This window comes from Neolamprologus multifasciatus, chromosome 8 (assembly GCF_963576455.1).
Source record: "Neolamprologus multifasciatus chromosome 8, fNeoMul1.2, whole genome shotgun sequence".
Taxonomy (NCBI): Eukaryota; Metazoa; Chordata; class Actinopteri; order Cichliformes; family Cichlidae; genus Neolamprologus; species Neolamprologus multifasciatus.
Genome location: NC_140446.1, coordinates 3,932,819 through 3,954,496, shown reverse-complemented (window position 1 = coordinate 3,954,496; position 21,678 = coordinate 3,932,819). Strand labels below are relative to the sequence as shown.

The following is a 21,678-nucleotide window of genomic DNA, read 5'->3' as shown; positions in this document are numbered from 1 at the left end:
GATTTAAAAAAAAAAACCATACCAAAATAAAGCAAAATACACAACAATAATGTTTTAAATATTCTAATCATCTACGAGTGGGAAGTATGCACATATAATTAATCCCACCCCTTCTTCATCAATGCTGAAGTATTGTTTCAGCTTCCTTGTTGATAGGAACTTCAGGAACATCAACATACATATTTGCACATAATTTATGCACTGTTTGAAATGCAAAAAAATGTTCATATATAGTTTTTATAATTCCGCAATTTTATTTCCGCACGTCAAAGGCAAATACCTCCAATTTTGGAATGTTGACTGCAAAATCTGAGTAGAAAAGGAATATAAAAACTAAATAAACAGAGATATTCTTTGAAATTCAACCATCATTATCGTTTTATCATACCTAATAAGGACCATATGTTTTAAGCAACTTTTGCCATGGTTTTTCTCCACACACACAAACACGGAAACCGTAGGTTTGACGTTGTCCACCGCTTTAAGTTATAACGTCCTTCTCTTACAGAAAACATGCTTTCAATACTTTGTGATGTTTGAATTCTTACCACATCTGTGCTAGTGTCGTAAGTTTTTGTAAATTCAAATAATGCAATAGATAAAAAGTTAATTTAATATTCTATTTTTATTTTATTTTGTTGTTTTATTTTCCTAACCCTGGAACGCTGCAGTGTACTGGCCCTTTAAGACGCTAGCCTGTTGAGTCACGTGTCAGGCGTCATGTGATATAAGTATTATCAGAGACTGTTTGCTTTGTGCGTTCTGGGTGTTGCAGGCTGTCACTACCACATCAAACGGTACATGTATGTGACCCTTCAGACGAGGTAAGAGGATGATTTCCGTTTCGTACGTTGTTTTAAAAGAAACAAAAAAAAGGGAACATCCGCTTAACTTCATTTAAACCAGCTAGCTTTGTTTTTAGCTGCATAGCCTGCTACGCTAACTTGTATTTTTTATTACAAAAGCTAGCGTTAGAAAGCTCTCTCCTTTCAGCTGGTATTTTTTACAAGTTGTAGGTTATTTTTCTTAAACGTTGTCACTCCTTTCCCCCCCTGTAGTATAATGCAGTATTTTCTAAAAGCATAACATCGACTGACAGTGTACTTTTGTTTTTCAGGAGTATGCAGAAAAGTGCCCTGTGCTGATAACGATTAAACTCCTTCTACCTGCTCTCGGGATTCCTGCTAATCATGGTAAATGTTTTATTTCGTATATATTGCTTAAGTATTGGATTTGTAAAGGTTTAGTTTGTATATTTAAGAAAAAAAATAAATAAAAAGTGGGCGGAGAGCGACTAAACCCCATCCCCGAGCTTTACCATATATTGAGACATGGCTGCACAGGTGAAGTTTAGCAGTCTTTCACGTTATGAATTGTTGCAGTTGTTCTTTTAAAGTCGTTGACAGTAATGTTTATCTTTTATTGAAATGTGAGCTTAACGTGTGTTTACAAAGAAACTAGACCTTCCATTGTTGCCCTGTTGGTGCAGCCTTTTCTTATCTATTTTCATTCTGTTTGTGTCTTAGTTTATATTGCCCTTCCACGTTAGATTTAAATGGGTGTCGTGGCGTTGCACTCTGGCATCGTGTGCTACTTCTTAAGTATGTCTGTGTAGGTTCCCACTTATCTGGGTCCTGGTAGTCTTTAGATCTGGAATATAAGGCAGCTGGACTTCATAAGGTTTTGAAGATATTTTACTTGTCATCCAAGAGGCTTCAGTTTCAGAACAACTACTCGAGAGGGAATGCTGTCCTTTCACACCTTGTCTCAGGTGACTGACATCATGCTGGGCTGGCGCAATGCCTGAGGTTTCACTTGTCTGCTCAGGTGACAGGGTTGACCTGCACAAACACTTTGGGTCACTACTCCCAAAATTACCTGGGACAGTTTTTCTAAACCTAAAAAAAAAAACTGGGTAGAAATTTTAAGACTGAACCACTATATGAGCCATCATGACTCCTTTCTAGTTTGTAGCCAGTGTGACAATTTGGTAAAAGTTAGAATCTGGCAGGTGAAACAAAAGTGGATTACCTGAATTTACTTTAATGATTTCTACTCTTGAACTAAATGCCATGAACAGCACATCAGTCCAGAGCTGAAAGATCTTATGAACTGATCAGATAATTTCAGCAGCACGTTAGATTATAGATCTGCTCACTGATTAAGACAGTGGATCTGTATTAACATAAGCCAGGAAATTTATCAAATGTCAGCATCCTGAGCAGTCCCTAATCTTTCATCTTTCCCTCATGTTTGCTCTCGATCTCTGAGAGTATTGCACATTAATATTTTATTGTTGGACAGTCTCTCTAATTGGAGATTGGGCTGAGAGACAAACTGCACAGAAACAGTTTGTGTTTTGTGCTTTTTGAAACATTGCATTTTAATTCTTGCGCCCCTTTTTTGCAGTGCTAGTAGCTACTTAAGAGTACTGGGACTATAGGATCTTTGAAATTGAACATGTCTCTATTAGAAACCAGATGTCTTACTTAGGTTACAGAAAAGAGAAGGAAACGAATAAATAGACACCTGTGAAATGCAATGATGTAAAATCTTTAAATAATAGATTGCAACGATTCTAGTAGAACAGGAGCTCATGAAGCTAAATGAGTATTGAGGTGTAATTTGAAAGGTTGCATTTGCCTGTGCTCATGGCAGTGGAGCTGAATGCCATCAGTAATAGATATGGACGCTTTCCAAAGAGTGAGAAGTGCAAAAAAACCACCCCAACGCTAACCTAGTACAAAAATATGAAAGTGAAAATTGACGTTCTGAGCAGATGCATAACGCTATTTTAAACGTGCACGTGTTCAGTTTGAACATCCCTTTTTCATTCTCGGTACAGAATCTGCAAAAGATGAGAAGTCCTTAACTACAGCAAAATGTATTTGTTGGAACTTGGTCTCAAGTGACAGAGCTGTAAAAGCAAGCTTCATTTTCATATTTGGGCAGTTTCAGGCGTGAGCTGTCATCTTCCAACTCATAAGGAGTTTTTATTCTTCCGCGTACTAACAAATAAATATTTTTCTTTAAATTGAGCTTCATATTGTATGAAACGTCTCAAACTGCCGTGAACTGTAATTAGATGTAAAATGAGGAGTTCTATAAGACTAAGCTCTTATAAAAGTTAAAGTTTATGTTTGGACGACTTGAAGGCTTCTTGTTAACAAAATTAAATTCCAAGAGGCTGCATGAGGCAAACTTTTCACTTGTATTAAAATTAAAGCTGCAGCTGTCTGCCCTGAGTTTAAAATCCCTGCCACAGATGCTACTGCTTGCCGTCTACCAATCATGCAGTGCGTACTGTTATTAAATTATATTTGAGGAAATATTTGTGGTTTCAGCCCAGAATTGCCACCTTGTCAGAAGCATCCAGACTTTTAAGAGACATTTCAGAGTGTTTTGTGTTTCAGTTGTTTTCTCGTGATTTCCTCTTAACCTGTGCTTTAGCCGTGTGTATCATCATCATCAAAGTGGTATTAATAATCTGTTTTCATTCCCAATGCTCATTTGAGGAAAAACAAAGACAAACAAGATGAACAGGAGCTCTTCCAGGAACGGTGATGCCATTTTTCTGAAGACTTAATTGGTCTGTAGGTGGTGATTTCTTACCTGTTCTCTAATGTGGAATCTAACCGGCACTGGAGCAGATAATAACATCATGGCTATGTACTCCAGGAAGAAGTGAACCACCTTCATAACATGGAAAACTTTTTATTTATTTCATCTGGATGGATGAAACCTAAATTCACTGCCTGTAAAATGTGTAGCAATTAAAATGTTATCACAAACATGTGACATGAGCCAGCAGGAACGTCCAATGAGTTTAGTTTTTCTGGGACAAAAAGTCACTGCTGTATCACAACAGTCCAGAGGAAAATCAGTCTTAGATTAGCACTAAATCTTTTTTCATTACACATTCAGCAGTCGGTTATTCTGTTCTTTCTGCTTGAGTTAAAAGGCCGTTAATGATGCTAGCAGCCAACTAAAAACAGTAGACATGAGTCACTTTCAGTCTGAGTTTTTGCAAAAGCCAATAATTGAATCTTGAACTCGTGACTTTCCATTTATAGTGCTGCTGTTTAGGACCTAAAGTGGTTATGATATGAAGGGAACGTCAATCTCAGAAGAATCTGGGTTTGTTTAGTGGCGAAATCCAGTTTCAGTTGAAATTCTTCTGCAGCTGCTAAACATACTTGTCTTTGTTTCCCTCCTCACTCACAGCCAGAATAAAACCCAGAAATCCCCATTAGGTTTTGTATTAATCGCTCACAGCCCTGTCCTCTGTTCCCTGTGTTCAGACTCTGCAGATGAGGTTCTTGTGTTTGGCCCTGCTGGGTCTGAGCTCGGCGCTGGTCTGTCCCAATGGACTCACATGTCAGAACAAGAACACCTGCTGCAAGAACACTGAGGGGGGATACGGATGCTGCCCGCTACCACGTGTGAGTTACCCGTCACTGTTGTGTCTGACCTGGATATTAATCAAGTACACTATCATGCTTCTATAAGAATTAAGACGAGGGTAGCAGCCAGGTACTGTTAACCAAATGCACTTGATTCATTGATCATCAGTGAGTGTGAGCGACCCGTATAAGAGTTTGCTAGTCTAAAGCATTTGTGTTTAACACAGTGCTGAAGAGGGAACATGCCAGTAATGATCTCAGAGGAGCAGTTGTTGCTGCCCATCAATCTAAGGGGGGGTTAGAAAGCAGTTTCCAGTCAGTCTGAAGTCTGTCGTTCTACATAAGTGGAAAACATTGGATACAGTTGCCAGTTATCCCAGGAGTTCAGGTCCTGGCACATTTATCAGACTGTCCAGTGCTTAAACTCAAAAAAACAAGATCTGCACTCACACTCTACATGCCTCAGCTTGTTAAAGTTTGTGATGCACAATTTACAAAAAAAAGAAAAGAAACTAAACAAAAAACAAGGTATGACTTGTTTACAAGTGTCAGGAAAGAGTGCCTTGTCATGGCAGCACAGCTTAGGTTTGCAGAGTTGCATGTGAATATTCCACAAGAGTTGCAGAACAATGTTTGTTTGGCACTGTATAAATAACGTTTGATGTAATCTGTCCAAATGACAACAGCACCTCAATGCACTTTATATTATATGATAAAGATCCTACAATGATTCAAAGAAACCCCCCAAAATTGGATGACCCTGATGAACAAGCACTGGGCAACAGTGGGAAAGGAAACTCCCTTTGAACAGGAAAGAAACTCCTGGAATCAGGCTCAGGGAGGGGCAGCAATCTGCCACGACCGGTCGGGTGTAAGGGGAGGAAGACGTGACAAAAGATGCTCTCTGTGGAAGAAAGCCCGAGGTTATTAATCATCAACAATCATGGGACGTGCACAGCAGCCTAGGCCTGTTGCAGCATAAATAAGGGAGGGTTCAGGGTCACGTGTTCCAGCCCCAAGTACATGCTTTATCAGCTCTGATCTTAAAACGTCATTCCAAATGTCAGCACAGTGGTGGAGAGCTGAGGGTTTGTTTCACAGCCACAGCGTTGTACTCTAGTCAAATGGTCAAAGCACAGCAGCAAATCTACAACAGAATGGGGGGGGAAAGAAAAGTGTGTGTTTATTGTTGTATTGTGATTGTCTGAGAAGTTCCATTGTGTTCTCCTCACTTCTGCTGTCAATTACACCTGCTGGTTTGCTTTCAGGGAGCAAAGCTGTGAGGGACTAGATCAAAATAATATGTTTGGGCAAAAGTCTATTTGCAGAATAATCAATTTCAATTCTGGCCCATTGATGAATGACAGCCCCCCCCCCCCCAAAAAAAAAAACCCCAAAAAAAAACAACAACAAAAAATCAACAGCTCGCACGCTGCAGGGGCTCCAGTTTTACCCACATACACCACTCTGGCTTGTTCCCAGTAAGTGAGTAAAACTGGAAACCTGCAGCATGTGAGCTGTAGAGTACAATTTTCTTAGAAGCTAGCTGTGAATAAGGCGAGCGCTCGAACTCGGGCTGTTTCTCAGCCATAAAGAGCTCTCACTGAGAACTGAGTGTGCATTGTGCTGATCGAGGGTGAAACGGGGTTTTATTTCCCTCTGTGCAGGGGCGTCTTCCTTCTGACACGGTTTTAACTTTGAGAGCTTGTTCATATTGCTTTTTTTTTTTTTTTTTTTTCTTCTTTTTTTTCTTTTGTTTGGTGTCCTGTCTGGCACTGTAGCAATCAGAATTATTGTCTGAAGGCTAAGAAATAGTTATTTTTATTCTTATACGTTATTGTAATCAGGCCAGACTGGACTCGGGACGGGAAAGAAAAACAAGAAGAAAAGTTCAGAAGAAAGTTAACAGAAGGAGAGGGAAAGAAAAAGGAGAAAAGACAATGAAAATCTGCTTCATCACTTTTGTCTTTTTATTTATTTTTTCTTTTCCTGGATCACCTGTTGAGAGGAAAAAAGAAAACAAGCAGAAGACTAGAGCAATAGAATAAACAACATCATGATGATCTATGGGAATATAACAGTAAATACTAAATGTTAAACATTATTGTGCTTGTTCATATTGCTCACACGCTGAAGGGGAGTTCTTTTAAAAATATAGTATTAGAAAGTTTAATAGAACAAAACAGTCAACATACAGTTTCATAGAATGACCTTGAACATGCATATTATTGACAGTATTTGTTATATGACTTTTGCACAAGAGTTGCAGGATATTTTGTACTATAAACTAATAAAACTCAGTATTTATGTTCTGCTTGGAAAAAATAGTATTGTAAAATTAAATTTCAGTTTGCTGATTTCAATGTTTAAAAGTTTCCTCTGAGTGAACCTGTTTCTTACACTCTGTTTGAATCCCTCTGTAGGCAGAGTGCTGTTCAGACCACCTCCACTGCTGTTACGAGGGCACGCTGTGTGATCTGGTCCATGAGAGATGCGTCAATAAAACAGTTTCCCTGCCGTGGATGACGAGACTCCCGACCCAGCCTCAGGTGAAGGGGGTGGGGCAAAGCTTAGCTTCTGTCTTTAGACATCTTAACGTTGATTACCCCACCAACAACCATTGAAAGATTATCTTAAAGGAATCCCCAGTGAACCAAGCTCAGTTTTGTTATCTGGATACTTTTGCTCAATTGGTGTTATTTGTCAAAATAATGGAATTGTCTTATCGGCTTTGTACGTTTCTCCCACCCCAAAAACAAATGACGTGAAAGAACAACACTCATGGGTAAATAAGGTATTTGAAGAGGTGCGGGGAATGTTTTTGAAACGTGCAGAGTATTGAGAGGCACAATAGTGTTGGTTTCACGATGGCACTACAAGCACAGATGCTTCGACCTCCCCCACACAGGCTACCTGATCTCTCTTGGTGCAGCGCCAAGATGTTTCCACGGACTTAATCTCTCCAGCAGTTGTTTGTTCTCTTGTCTTGCAAGGAAAAACAATATTTTATACATGTATATTACGCTGTGGCTGAAGTGATTTTCAGTGTGTTTTAATAGATTATTGATTCCTTGAACTGTTCATATTTGACTGTTTTTAAACCTTTTGTTTGACCATGTGGCGTCCTTGCATTTGTATGCGTTGGCTGTGATGTGATCGCTTCAGCTCGAGGAGACGGTGAAGGCAGTCGTTTGTCCGGACCAGGTGTCCGAGTGTCCGGATGACACGACTTGCTGCCAGCTTCCTGACAGCTCCTGGGGCTGCTGCCCCTTAGCCAAGGTGACACACATAAGCACAAACGCCATCTCTTTGCCTAAAATCACTGACTCACACAAGCCCCAGGTTTCTCCCACCAAAAAATGATCAGCTGTTTCTTGCATGAGTTCTTGACAGGCTGCCTATGAAAGTTTGTAGCTGTTGTATTTCTTCACCAACACTGTATGTTTAATACGCACTTCAGTTTGCCTCAAGTTTCACACACACACCATTCAAATGGTTTCAGACCATGTTTATAGATGATGCACAGGCTTAGAAAATGCAACAGCTTTAAGAATCTTTAAGTTTATTTGCAACCCTTCTACTAACACAAATTCCTGACACTTCATTTAGTGATGACTTTGTTTTAAATTCTTAGCAGCGATCATTCATTTTAGTTAAAAAAAATAAAATAAATAAAAAATGGTGTCATTATACTTGTGGTTGTCTGTGTTGCGTATATTTGCCAATGTCTTCATCATGTTGCCTCAACACTCATTGAGGGGTGGTTGTGTGGTTCTGAAGTTGCTTCGTGAACAAATTGGCTGGCAACACAGAAGGACACTGCACGTCTGCCACAGACTCCACATTTTCTGAAGTCAAAATTAGTGAGTCTGACCTTTTGCTGAATCACTTATAGCTGCTGATTTCAGCACTCTGAAGCTGCCAGTAAAGGCAAAGAGGGGAGAACTTGATCGATCCTGAAAGCAGCTAAAACTATAGAAATGTCAGAATCTAAAGTAAGTGTTAAAAATGTCAGACACTTAGGACTTGATTTAGACACACCAATAATGGAAACTTTATACATTCCAGCTTTTTCATCTTGTGTGAATATAAGTCTTATAATCTCTGTACTCCTGGTGTAAAAACCTTTAAAAATGTCTGTTCAGAGTGAAATGACCATTTTTTATTTTTAGACATTTATTTGCTTCAAATGAAACACTTTGAAGTTCTTCAGTATTTAAAACTCATTGAAGCTGCAGCATCAGATGGTGTTTGTTGGCTGCACATTCAGCAATCAGTGCTCATTTGCTTTAATAGAAAGGCACATCTGCCTGTTTTATTCAAACTACTCTATATACTGAATTTAAACGTCTCACGTGCATCAATTGTTCATTTTTCATGTCCCAGTTGTATATCTATAGTGCTGGTGTGCTTCACGATCCCGTGATCTTCTCTCTGCAGGCGGTGTGTTGTGACGATAGGCGCCACTGCTGCCCTGAGGCAACGAAGTGTGACATCGCTCACTTGCGGTGCGTCTCTGCCTCGCTGGAGTCTTTCCCCCTGCTGGTCAAACTACCTGCTAGAAGGAGAGCGAATAACCCAGGTGGGGATTACATCATATAAATAAACAGTGAAATGTGATGATCATGTATACAATGTTTCTAAATTTATATGCAGATGATACTGTAGTGTTAACAGAAGACTGCGTTTCTTTTTAGGTCTTACTACTTTTGTAGCTTCCATTGGCAGTTCAATATCGTGCCCTGATGGGAAACTCAGCTGCCCGAACGCTTTCACATGCTGTCTGCTACCCAGCGGAGAGTACGGCTGCTGCCCATACCCAAAGGTGCATATAAATGCTGTAGATGTTCCAACAGTTTCCAGCGTTTTTCATATTTTTTTGTCGCTGAATTAAAGCTGTTTGATTCTTACTGTACTGATTGGAGGAAAACATTGACACGAGGCTTCCTAATAAGGCTAAAACATCCTGTGCTTGAATCTCATGCAGGCCACATGCTGTGAGGATCACCTTCACTGTTGCCCTGCCAACATGAAGTGTGACCTGAAGCATTCACAGTGTAGGCGTGGCGAGAGCGTCATGCCCCTGATGAAGAAGATCCCTGCTGTAGCCAGTGACAGTAAGTCTTATCTTTAAATTAAAAAAAACAAACATTGAGTAGGATTTTTATTGATGGATGCCGTGTCACTTCTGTCATCCCCCTCAGTCAGTTGTCCAGACAAGAAGTCATTTTGTCCTGATCACACCACATGCTGCAAGATGACCAACGACACCTACGGCTGCTGCCCGATGCCCAGTGTAAGTAGTATGAAGTCACTGAGCGATGGGGTCAGTTTAGAGGAACAGAAAGTTGCAGAGAGACCGACTCTTACTATCTAAAGGTCATTGTGAAGCATTTTAATATTTTATCAGGTGTTTAGTCTTTTTAGATATCAAATAAGTGGCATATTTAACAAAATGAAGGCTGTATTTGCTCAAATGTAATGAGTCCCTGTTGGAATTTCCTTTCATTTATGAATTTGAAATACTTATGGAGAGTTGATTCAAAGTGTTAAGACTTCCTTTTGGTAGTTTTCCTCTGAAACTCTCAATACGAGGTTGAAAGAAATGCTACAACGTTGCAATGAATGCCGTAATCATTAGACTGAAAAACCAGAATAAGCTGCACAGTGCTTCAAAATGATGGATAATTAGCTAAAAACACTGCAAAATCAAGGCAGGGATATTGTTCAGTGTCCTTCACCTGAGCTCTGCTCAATAGCTTTTCAGTTACTGAAAGCACAAAGACTCATAAATGAAGGTAGTTGCAGTAAAGGCCCAGGAGAGGAGCTCGGGGGAGGAAATGCAGTATTTGATGAGGTTGAGTTCTCACTTTCACACAATCATTGATTGCACAGATTTACTTCTTCTTTCAGGCCATCTGTTGTTCAGATCGCATCCACTGCTGCCCTGCAGGCTCAGAGTGCGACCTGTACCACAGGACCTGTGTGTCTACCCAGAGAAACCCCACCATGACTCTGGCAGAAGCTGCAACCGAGCTCCTTAAAGTCCAGAGGAAAGGTGAGTGAGACGGCCATCGTCACATCTTCTGTGATCAAACTGTAAATATTTAATGTGTTTCAGAGAAAAACATGTTTTAATACAAACTGTTTTATTAATATCTTCAGTAATGTTGCCTTAATCTGTTTTTGACTGAAATTTGTCAACTTTAACGTTTTGAGTGGAGTTCAATTCAATTCAATTTTATTTATATAGCGCCAAATCACAACAAATGTCGCCTCAAGGCGCTTCATAGATACAGAGAAAAGCCCAACAATCATATGACCCCCTATGAGCAAGCACTTTGGCGACAGTGGGAAGGAAAAACTCCCTTTTAACAGGAAGAAACCTCTGGCAGAACCAGGCTCAGGGAGGGGCGGGGCCATCTGCTGCGACCGGTTGGGGTGAGAGAAGGAAGACAGGATAAAAGACATGCTGTGGAAGAGAGACAGAGATTAATAACAGATACGATTCAATACAGAGAGGTCTGTTAACACATAGTGAGTGAGAAAGGTGACTGGAAAGGAAAAACTCAATGCATCATGGGAATCCCCCGGCAGCCTACGTCTATTGCAGCATAACTAAGGGAGGATTCAGGGTCACCTGGTCCAGCCCTAACTATATGCTTTAGCAAAAAGGAAAGTTTTAAGCCTAATCTTAAAAGTAGAGATAGTGTCTGTCTCCCGAATCCAAACTGGAAGCTGGTTCCACAGAAGAGGGGCCTGAAAACTGAAGGCTCTCCCTCCCATTCTACTTTTAAATACTCTAGGAACAACAAGTAGGCCTGCAGAGCGAGAGCGAAGTGCTCTAATAGGGTGATATGGTACTACAAGGTCATTAAGATAAGATGGGGCCTGATTATTTAAGACCTTGTATGTGAGGAGCAGGATTTTGAATTCAATTCTGGATTTAACAGGAAGCCAATGAAGGGAAGCCAAAACAGGAGAAATATGCTCTCTCTTTCTAGTCCCTGTCAGTACTCTTGCTGCAGCATTTTGGATTAACTGAAGGCTTTTCAGTGAGTTTTTTGGACATCCTGATAATAATGAATTGCAGTAGTCCAGCCTGGAAGTAATAAATGCATGAACTAGTTTTTCAGCGTCACTCTGAGACAGGATATTTCTAATTTTAGAGATGTTGCGCAAATGGAAGAACGCAGTCTTACATATTTGTTTAATATGTGCGTTGAAGGACATATCCTGGTCAAAAATGACTCCAAGGTTCCTCACAGTGTTACTGGAGGCCAAGGTAATGCCATCCAGAGTAAGAATCTGGTTAGATACCATATTTCTAAGCTTTTCAGCGCCGAGTACAATGACCTCAGTTTTATCTGAGTTAAGAAGCAGTAAGTTAGTGGCCATCCAAGTCTTTATGTCTTTAAGACATTCCTGCAGTTTAACTAATTGGTGTGTGTTATCTGGCTTCATGGACAGATAGAGCTGGGTGTCATCTGCATAGCAGTGAAAATGTATGCTATGTCTTCTAATGATGCTGCCTAGGGGAAGCATGTATAATGTAAACAGAATTGGTCCTAGCACTGAACCCTGTGGAACTCCATAATTAACCTCAGTGTGTGAAGAGGACTCTCCATTTACATGTACAAATTGGAGTCTGTTAGATAGATATGATACAAACCACTGCAGTGCAATACCTGTAATACCTACAGCATGTTCTAATCGCTCTAATAGAATATTATGGTCAACAGTATCGAATGCTGCACTAAGGTCAAGAAGGACAAGCACAGAGATGAGTCCACTGTCAGAGGCCATAAGAAGATCATTTGTAACCTTCAATAAAGCTGTTTCTGTGCTGTGATGAACTCTGAAACCTGACTGAAACTCTTCAAATAAACCATTCCTCTGCAGATGATCTGTTAGCTGTTTGACAACTACTCTTTCAAGGATTTTTGATATGAAAGGAAGGTTGGAGATTGGCCTATAATTAGCTAAGACTGCTGGGTCTAGAGATGGCTTTTTGAGTAAAGGTTTAACTGCAGCCACCTTGAAGGCCTGTGGTACATAGCCGATTATTAGAGATAGGTTGATCATATATAAGATCGAAGAATTAATCAATGGCAGGACTTCTTTGAGCAGTTTTGTAGGAATGGGGTCTAAAAGACACGTTGATGGTTCGGAGGAAGTAATTATTGAAGTTAACTCAGAAAGATCAATTGGAGAAAAAGAGTCTAACTTAACATCAATGAAACTAAGAGTAGCTGTAGATAATATTACATCTGTGGGAGTGGGAGTGGGAAGAAACTTTTCTCCATCTGTTTTCATCTTGTCAGTGATTGGGTTTCTTTGTGCCAGAATTTGATAAGGAGGAAGAAGAATGTGTGAAATGTATATCTGGTTGTGCTGCATTGTGGGTTTTTTATTTTCCCCTCAAAACGTTTCATTGAGTCGAGCAGTGTTACAGGAATCTAAAAATGTTGGTGATTTTTATTGTTCTGCAGACCTTTCAGTCCGTTCCATCCCCTGCAACGACTCTGTGGCCTGTGCTGACGGAAGCACCTGCTGTAAAACACTGAAAGGAGACTGGGCCTGCTGTCCGTTACCACAGGTACACTTTTCCTTTAATGACCTGTTCTCCTCTCCGACAGGGACTCTGTAACTCATGTGAGTTGTTGTCCATTAATAAACATGAGTAGAGCTTATTAACGGACTCTCCTTTAGGTAATGTAGTACTTCATTTGCAGACTCTAAGGCTACGTTCACACTGCAGGCGAAAGCGCATCAAATCCGACTTTTTTTGACCCTATGCGACCCATATCCGATCATGGTGTGACAGTGTGAACGGCACAAATCCGATATTTTCAAATCTGATCTGGGTCACTTTCGTATGTGGTACTGAATCCGATACATATCCGATGTTTCAGAAAGCGACTGCTGTTTGAACAGTCGAGTCGCATTAAATCCGTCTTTTACGTCACTGACACAAGACAGACGCCAACTATCAGCGCCTGATAAGACATCGCGAACGCTTCCTGGCCATCCGGTGAAACTGCTGGGAAGACAACGTTGGAGAAACGTGAACATTTTATTTGTACTGTATAATCTGCAGATTCTGACAGAAATCTGCAACTATCCTTTGAAGCAGCGCTCCTCTAAAACAGCAATAAGGATCATTATTAGGTTATTTACATTATTATGTAAATAACAAAATAACTTAAAGCAAAAATTGGGAAACGTGAAGTCCGAAGTCTTTATATTAAGGTCCATCAGTCAAACAATACTGTTTGCTCTGGGTCTAAACAGAGCGCGTTGTGTGTGACGTCTTCTTTTGCGCATGCGGGCGCTTTGAGCGTTCACACTAGAGCGCGTTTGCTGTCGCATTTTATTTGTAGTGTGAACGAGCAGACAAAATCAGATTTGATCAAAAAATCAGAATTGAGCATCAAGACCTGCAGAGTGAACGTAGCCTAAGTTTGGGTTGTTCCTCATCCCTGCAGGCTGTGTGCTGCGAGGACCACCTGCACTGCTGCCCCCACGGCACCATTTGTAACCTGAAAAGCTCCACGTGCGACGACTCCACAGGTAACGCCGTGACTCCCATGCTTGGACACGTGCCGGTATTTCCTTTACTGGAAGACAGTAACAACAGGTGCGACAAGTCAACGACATGTCCTGGGAAATCCACCTGCTGCAAGACTGCGAGTGGCAGTTGGGCCTGCTGTCCGCTGCGTCAGGTAATCCGGGGCTGAAGTGAGGACTGCTTTCTTCTGTCCTGTCTCTAGTATTCAAAATGCTGAGCTTGTGAAAATCCTGTAACCACAAGTACATCAGGCTCAAACCATCAAGAGAGAACTGAGCCAGATTCTTCTGAGGGTAAACTCATGCTGACGTGAGTGGGCGAACAGTGGCGCAGGTCAGCGGGTGAGCTAGTAACAATGCGCTAATTTAAACAAACATGATGCCAATTTATTTCAATAAAGACTCACAAAGCGCAAATTAGTGGGTGTTAAACTAGCAGACTCGATGAGGGAGCGGGTACCGATCACCGCCTTTGGAAAGACGTGCTAAATTAATGCTGCCCAGGACGCTCACACAGATTTATGATCTTAAGAGTTTAAATTTGTAAATTTAATTTAAAAAAAAAAAAAAAAAAAGTAATTAGCTTAAATAGCTTTCTAGTAGTTCGGTGTAACATTCCTCTGGTCTGTATTGTGTGTACCCGGCAGGCTGTTTGCTGTGATGATCACATCCATTGCTGCCCTCACGGCAAAGTCTGCAACCTGGCAGCCGAAACTTGCGTTGACCCTTGGGGCTTCTCTCCGCCCGTCTCCTGGCTGACAAAGGTAGCAGCTCTGACCTTGGAGGTGGAGGATGAGAAATGCGATGAGAAGACCAGATGTCCGTGGGGCTCCACCTGCTGTAAAATGAACTCCGGACAGTGGGCCTGCTGCCCTTTACCACAGGTCAGCATCTCCTTTCTGCCTCCTGATCATATGTGCTGGCCAGATTTAACTTTGATGTGCAACTAGCCAAGGGTTTGTTTGTTCTTGGTGTCAGCTGTGGTTATTTCTGACATCCAGTTCTAATTTTTCTTACTGATACTGTATTTTTATCCAGAGCACATTCAAACACAACAGAAATTGTAATGATTTAGTTAACATCTCCTAATTCCTGTGTGATCCCAGGAGTGCTTTCATGGTGCATAAGTGGCTCATCTTTAGGTCATGAACTATTTCTGGGTGGTTATTTGTTTACTGTAGATGATTTGACCAGTATTTCAGGAAGTGGGCTTGTAGATTCCAGCTTCCAGGTCTTGAAAAGTTCACACACATCTGTTAAGCCCTATTTGCACAGGATTAGTAGTACCAGGGGACCTTATGTGATTTAGACACATGCACGCCCCTCCTAATCCTGAATTAAATTAATTAGAGGTCCCCAGGTAATCCTAGATCCAATGTGAACAGTGATTACAGTCCAGTTTAAGACGTGAGATGGTTAGAAAATGTCAATCAAACCCAAGTCTGAGGATGGAAAATAAGAAGTCAGCTGTGGCTCTGAGTGCATTTCAGTAATGTCTCGTTCACACTCATTTAAACACAAAGTGGAACGGGACAGCAGCCTGCTTGTAACTCGGGGCAACTTCATTTGAATATGTATTGAATTTTTATTTGGTCTGTAACTGTTGGCAATTAGATGTGTTGACCAGCCTGAAAAATGCTCAACCTTTGGACAACAACCATAAGCTGACTACATCGGCTGACCTTCCAATAAGCAACTTGTCTCAGTTGAAGGCTGACCACATCTCATCTTTGTTTCTTCACAGGAATCAACTTAACTGGTTAACAGCCAGTTGTTTTGTTGTTAATCCATAAAAATGGAATGTTGCCAAGCGCTACATTGTAACGTTGCAGTTAAGTTTCCATCCTGCAGCAACTTTGTTTTTAAAGGTTTTTTTTTCTCTTCTGAGTGCAATTGTTTACATCAGCGGTCCCCAACCTCCGGGCCTCGTACTGGTCCGTGAGTCGTTTGGTACCAGGCCGCGAGAGTTGAGGCTCATGTGTGAAATGTATAGTTTTTATTGGTTTACAGCGTTGGTTATCGTTTACTCGGTTTTCCTTGGTCTTTTCACGTGTGTTATGAATAAATTTTCTTTTTTTTTCGGTACCTACTAGTTTTATTTTGTTGTATTTATCCGCGACACCTTAAAGGCCGGTCCGTGAAAATATTGTCGGGCATAAACCGGTCCATGGCGCAAAAAAGGTTGGAGACCGCTGCTCTACATGACCCGCATTCAGTCACAGACCGGTATCAGACTAACTTGATCTTATTGCTGTTTCAGTCACATGGCAGCTGACTGGGTGATCAGGCTTGGGCCCGTCCTCAAAGTGGCTGTTTCAGTGACTTCATTGCACACGGTTTCAGTAATCAACCCTGTTCTCCCTCATGTGACTGTAGAGATTTTCTGTACTTCTACTTTGAGACAGCTAGTTATACCTGAGTGGATTTTTCAGAGGCAAAGACAAAGTGATCGAAATTCAAGTCTGAATTTAAATGTATAGATGTGTTAAATCATCCAAAATACTCCTTCTCTTTTGGGAAGATATAACAGGAAACACTGAGATTTACACCTGGAACCAGTGGTTTAACAACAGAACTCTTAATAGTAGACAATTGGTTGGTGTTTTGAAGCTGACTGGTGGATCACATGGTGTCAAATAAAATGAGGGTAACTTTTCAGCTGTTTCATCAACAGAAGAGCAGCCTGTGTTTTGAAGGATTTCAGTCTGTGATGTAGAACTCGTTCCTTGTTTCGTTCCAGGCTGTCTGCTGCAACGATCACGAGCACTGCTGCCCCAAAGGCTACAAGTGCAATGTGGCAGAGGGCACCTGTGACAAACCTGGTGGCCTCAGTGTGGCCTGGCATCAGAAGATCCCAGCCCTGCAGGAGGAGCTCGGCCGGACTGTTTCCCATCCGACTCAGAACATGTGCGACGCCCAGACCAGCTGTCCCAGAGACACGACCTGCTGCTTCATGGAAAAGGAACACAAATGGGGCTGCTGCCCTGTGCCGAACGTGAGTTTAACCCCTCGCTTTTTAAATGATTAATTCTTTTTAAATGGGAGAGTGTCAGTTACCCGTGTTGCCCGTCAGGCTGTCTGCTGCAAAGATGGAAACCACTGCTGCCCCAGCGGACACACCTGCGAGCCCCACCACTTCTCCTGCTCCAGTGGTTCCCATGTTATACCGTGGTTCACCAAAGTGAGCGCTTTAACGGAGCTGGGTGCCGTGATCGACGTTAAATGTGACAACAAGAGCAGCTGCGCTTCAGGGACGACCTGCTGTAAGCTGAAGACCGGAAAGTGGGGCTGCTGCCCGCTGTGCAAGGTTTGTGCATCAGTGTTCAGACTGTCATTAAATCCTCGAGTTTTTCCACAAAGATGCTCATTTGATAAGATCACAAACTGATCTGTGACATTTCTGCAGTGTCTTGATGATGTAGAATATAATTTGGTTTCACAACAGACTAAAACGAATCAGACAGCAGTTTCAAAAGTGATTTAAAACCTGCTTTCTTTCCTGTTTAAAGAAATTTGGTGCTTACAGCAGGAAATAAATTTACCATTTAGACTATATTTTTGGAGTGTTCAATAGTGTATATAAGGAAAAACTTAATAGGATTCACTGAAATGCTTCACTTGTGGCTGTATGTTAATATCTGGCATCGTGGTCTCTGCTCAGGCTGTTTGCTGCACTGACCACGAGCACTGCTGCCCTCAGGGCTACACCTGCAACATGCAGACAGGAACATGCGAGAAGAAACAACACTACCACCACCTCAGCACCATCCCTCAGATCGAAGTGCTACAGTCTGTGAAGGAGGAGGATGTGGCGTGTGATGGCAGGGGCGAGTTTCGCTGCTCCAAACGAGACACCTGCTGTAAGATCTCCGCCACAGAGTGGAGCTGCTGCCCCTCCCCCAGGGTACGTTCACCTGTCAGTCCCTCCCACTCATTTACATTCTTCCAGCAGTGACTTTGGATGGTCCTTGTTCTAGGCTCTATTTTGGACTGTTTATGTTAAAACTTAGCAGGTATCCTATATGTTGCTGTGCTACTACTCATCTATGATAATCTACTTTTTATTTTTACTGAATTCATTCAGCTCATATGTTTGTTTAGAATAAAACAAGTTTGAGCCTTGCCGATTGATTCAGTGCTGAACACGCTCTCTGTTCTCAGGCCGTCTGCTGCTTTGGCTCGAAGCACTGCTGTCCTGCCGGGTACTCGTGCGACCTCAAGGCCGGAGGCTGCACCTTGCAGACCCAGTTGTCCTGGGACTCGTGGTTTGGGGACCAAAAGAGAGACACTGTCCCCCACGGACTCTAATCCACTGAGGTGCAATGATGATCTCAATCTTTCCCTTATGTCATCTACTACTGGTGTTGTCTGTGGACAAGAAGGGCTTCTTCCTGTTTCATTTCGTAAAGGTGCATTCACAGAGTTTTTTGCACTCCTGCATATTTTTTGAGTTTTGTGTGGTTGGAGGGGATTTGGTCCACGTATGCAGAAAAAACATTTGTTTAATTTTTGCCATTAAAGGAATTTTAGTGAAGTTGAAGTAGTTTTCAAGGGGGAAGCAGGTGAAACCTAGCCTGGATTCTGGTTGAAACTATTTATTGCACTCCTTCAGAACCACTCCACATCTAGGTTCCAGGACAGCTTTGCAGTGCGTCTGTTAAAGGATTACTCCGGCCTGTTTCAACCTGCGGTGTTATCTGTTAATGTCAGATCTGAAGTTTTCTTATAGGTAACAAACCCCATTTGAAAATAAACTTCAGTGAATTTGTCTCTTTTGAAAGTCGATTGTTTCTGCGGACATTTTTTTTTTTTTTTTTTCTTTTCCTTCTTCTTCAGACAGAGTAGCTTAGCATGAGTGAACTTAAAATAATGAACCCATACAGGGAGCTTGACGCCTGCTCTCAGTTCATTCTGTCTGAAATTAGCTGCTTCACTCCTTTAGCTCTACGTAGCTTCTGATTGGCTGCCCAAAACTTTAAACAACAGGTGGGTGCAGCGGGCGGAGAATGCACTCTTCAACCTTTAAGATAGAGGAGCAGGTTTTTTGTACCAAGGTTGGCAGTTCCTTTGAGTTTGTGGAACAAATCTTATGCATATTTTTGATGACATTTGTTGATACTTTCACGAAAGAAACTCCCTGATCATTAGTGTTTAAACATGAGTGCACAGAGCTGGTCTACTCTCTGGAAGAGAATCATGAATGTACAAACTGCCTTTTTGTGAGCAACATTTCCTAAATAATCTGACTTGAACCACGTGTCTTCTCTATGAGGCAGTTTTTGTTAAGTCAGCAGAACTGTATCATCTTTCCTGATAGTTTATTCATTAAAATGGCAAAGCTGCAAATTAACCATTTGTCCAGATTTGTGGTTTTTCACTGTTCAAACTAACAGGTAGCCTTTGGAATTGTTTCCAGTGTTTCTGAATTTATTAATGCAGCTTTTAATTTGACTGTTTCAGGCTTAGAGGATGAAATCGAGCTGTCAGATTAGAGCTGCTGTGATTGTGGGCATAGACACTTACTTTATGGTAAAGTGGTTTTGGTGTCTGGAGACTCGATGTTTCACTGACTCTTAAGAGTTAAAAAAAACATCGTGCAGCAGACTGTCAAACATTTATTGTTGTACATGCAAACTGAAATGTAGGCGTCTGTAAAGGTGAGAGGAAAATTTTAGACGTTTCACTTCCAGAAACTAAGGATTTATCAGAACATTTCATGGCTGAGCCAGTTTTTAATCATAGAAGTTTTCATAACCATTTCACGCTTTCGCCACAACTTGGCTGCTTGTTGCTGTTTTAATATTGCCACCAATAAGCAGCAACATTAATTAAAAAAAAATAACTAATTAAAAAAAACAAAACATTTCTTTCCTCCTCATTTGGAAGCTGACGGGACACGAACGGGCATCAAGAGCAGTTTGTGCCTTCTTCAGTAGGAGTTACTTGTATCCTTTGGAAAGTCTTTTGTGCAGTTGTAACATTGATTTGCATCTTTGTCTTTATGGAAATGTAACACAGGCGCTCAGGAGAATCTTTTGGAGTTATTTGTGAATTGAGACTTGGTCAGTGTCACAGTTGGTAATATGATTGAGTTTGTAGATTCAGGAGTTCCTAAAAAGCTGAACGATCTCTTAAACTTAAGTAATTTCAATGACTTTTAAATGACTGTCATGTAAAGTGTTTTACAGATTGGCTCCATCTGAAAATAAAAGTTTATTTCGCTGATTTCCTTTGCTTGTTTGTGGGTTTGTTTTGTTTTTTTTCTCCTCCTCCCCACTTACCCACTCCAACATTGTTAAGAAAACCTGAGTAAAAGCGGACTGGTGTGGGTCCAGCTTCCGTCCCTTTGGCAGGCCAGAGATGGCAGCCTTTGCTTCATCACCTCTAGTGGTAGAAAACAGACACTGCAGCTCTTCTGCTTCAGTAAAAATATTTGAGTTAAGGTCTGATAATCCTGTGCTACTCCAGAGTTTGGTTACTAATTGTAACCCTCATGGTCAGAAGGGAGAGGTGGTTGGTGTGTTTATTTTGTTAAAATGTGTGCAGGTGTTGCTTAAAATGAAGGAAACACTTCAATCAATCACACTTCTGTGAAATCAAACTGTCCACTTGGGAAGCAACACTGACAATCAATTTTACATGTTCTGCAAATGATGCAGACAACAGGTGTAAATGATGGGCAATCCCCAGTAAAGGAGTGGTTCTGCAGGTGGTGACCACTTCTCAGTACTTGTGCTTTCTGGCTGATGTTTTGGTCACTTTTGAATGCTGGCAGTGATTTCCCTCTAGTGGTAGCATGAGACGGAGTCTACAACCCACACAAGTGGCTCAGGTAGCACAGCTCATCCAGGATGGCACATCAATCTGGGGTGTGGTAAAAAGGTTTGCAGTGTCTGTCAGCGTAGTGTCCAGAGGATGGAGGCGCTACCAGGAAACAGGCCAGTGCATCAGGAGATGTGGAGGATGCTGTAGGAGGGCAAAATAACCTGCCAGAGCCAAAATAACCTGCACTCATGAGGGTGGCATGAGGGCCCTACGTCCACAGGTGGGGGTTTTGCTTACAGCCCAACACGTAGCAGCATGTTTGGCATTTGCTAGAGAACACTCTGATTAGCAACTTTGTCCATGGCGACCTATAAAGTGTCTTGAGGCGACTGTTGCTGTGATTTAGTGCTGGATAAACTAAAAGTTTTGGTAATAAAAATAAATACAAAAATAAATGAACGTGAACATATTCGTCTATAGTGGAAAAGTATGTATTATTTAAGCTTTTTCAGCAAGACAATGAACCCAAACACACAGCCAAGGACACTCTTGATTGGTTGCACAGAAAGAAAAAAATAAATAAAATAAAGCTGTTAGAATGGCTCAGCCAATCACCTGACCTGGATCCAACTGGAAATCTGAAAAGAGCTCATAGAAAGGGTCCACAGAATCTACTACTTTAGGATTTGAAGACTGATTGTGTGGTGAATGAGTCAAAATCACACCTGAGGAATGCATCCAACTAGTTTCTCCATACAGGAGATGTCTTGAAGCTGTCATCACATATAAAGGCTTTTGTACAAAGTATCAAATACATTTAAGTAAACATGTTAAATACTTTTTCACTGTGTCACTTCTCATTATTAAACACAATTTATAGGCATCTGTGGTTTGGTTTTTTTCCATCTGTGGACTGGATAGGTTGTTATCTACATATGAT

The 21,678-nt window shown here is 41.3% G+C and overlaps 1 protein-coding gene across 2 annotated transcripts; it reads left to right on the top strand.

The window, feature by feature from the left end:
- Positions 1-698: 698 nt before the first annotated feature.
- Positions 699-19,539, top strand: grnb (granulin b). Of its 2 annotated transcripts, XM_085171188.1 has the most exons (17): positions 699-824; positions 1,118-1,193; positions 4,302-4,442; positions 6,827-6,952; positions 7,569-7,682; positions 8,844-8,985; positions 9,101-9,228; positions 9,391-9,520; positions 9,608-9,699; positions 10,317-10,461; positions 12,896-13,002; positions 13,892-14,128; positions 14,621-14,857; positions 16,714-16,968; positions 17,047-17,280; positions 17,635-17,877; positions 18,135-19,539. In XM_085171188.1, the coding sequence occupies exons 2-17, from the start codon at positions 1,191-1,193 to the stop codon at positions 18,279-18,281; spliced, it is 2,481 nt and encodes an 826-aa protein (XP_085027314.1). In that variant the 5' UTR covers positions 699-824; positions 1,118-1,190; the 3' UTR covers positions 18,282-19,539. The 2 variants fall into 2 exon arrangements, with proteins under 2 accessions (XP_085027314.1, XP_085027315.1); XM_085171189.1 differs by lacking the exon at positions 6,827-6,952.
- Positions 19,540-21,678: the final 2,139 nt, after the last annotated feature.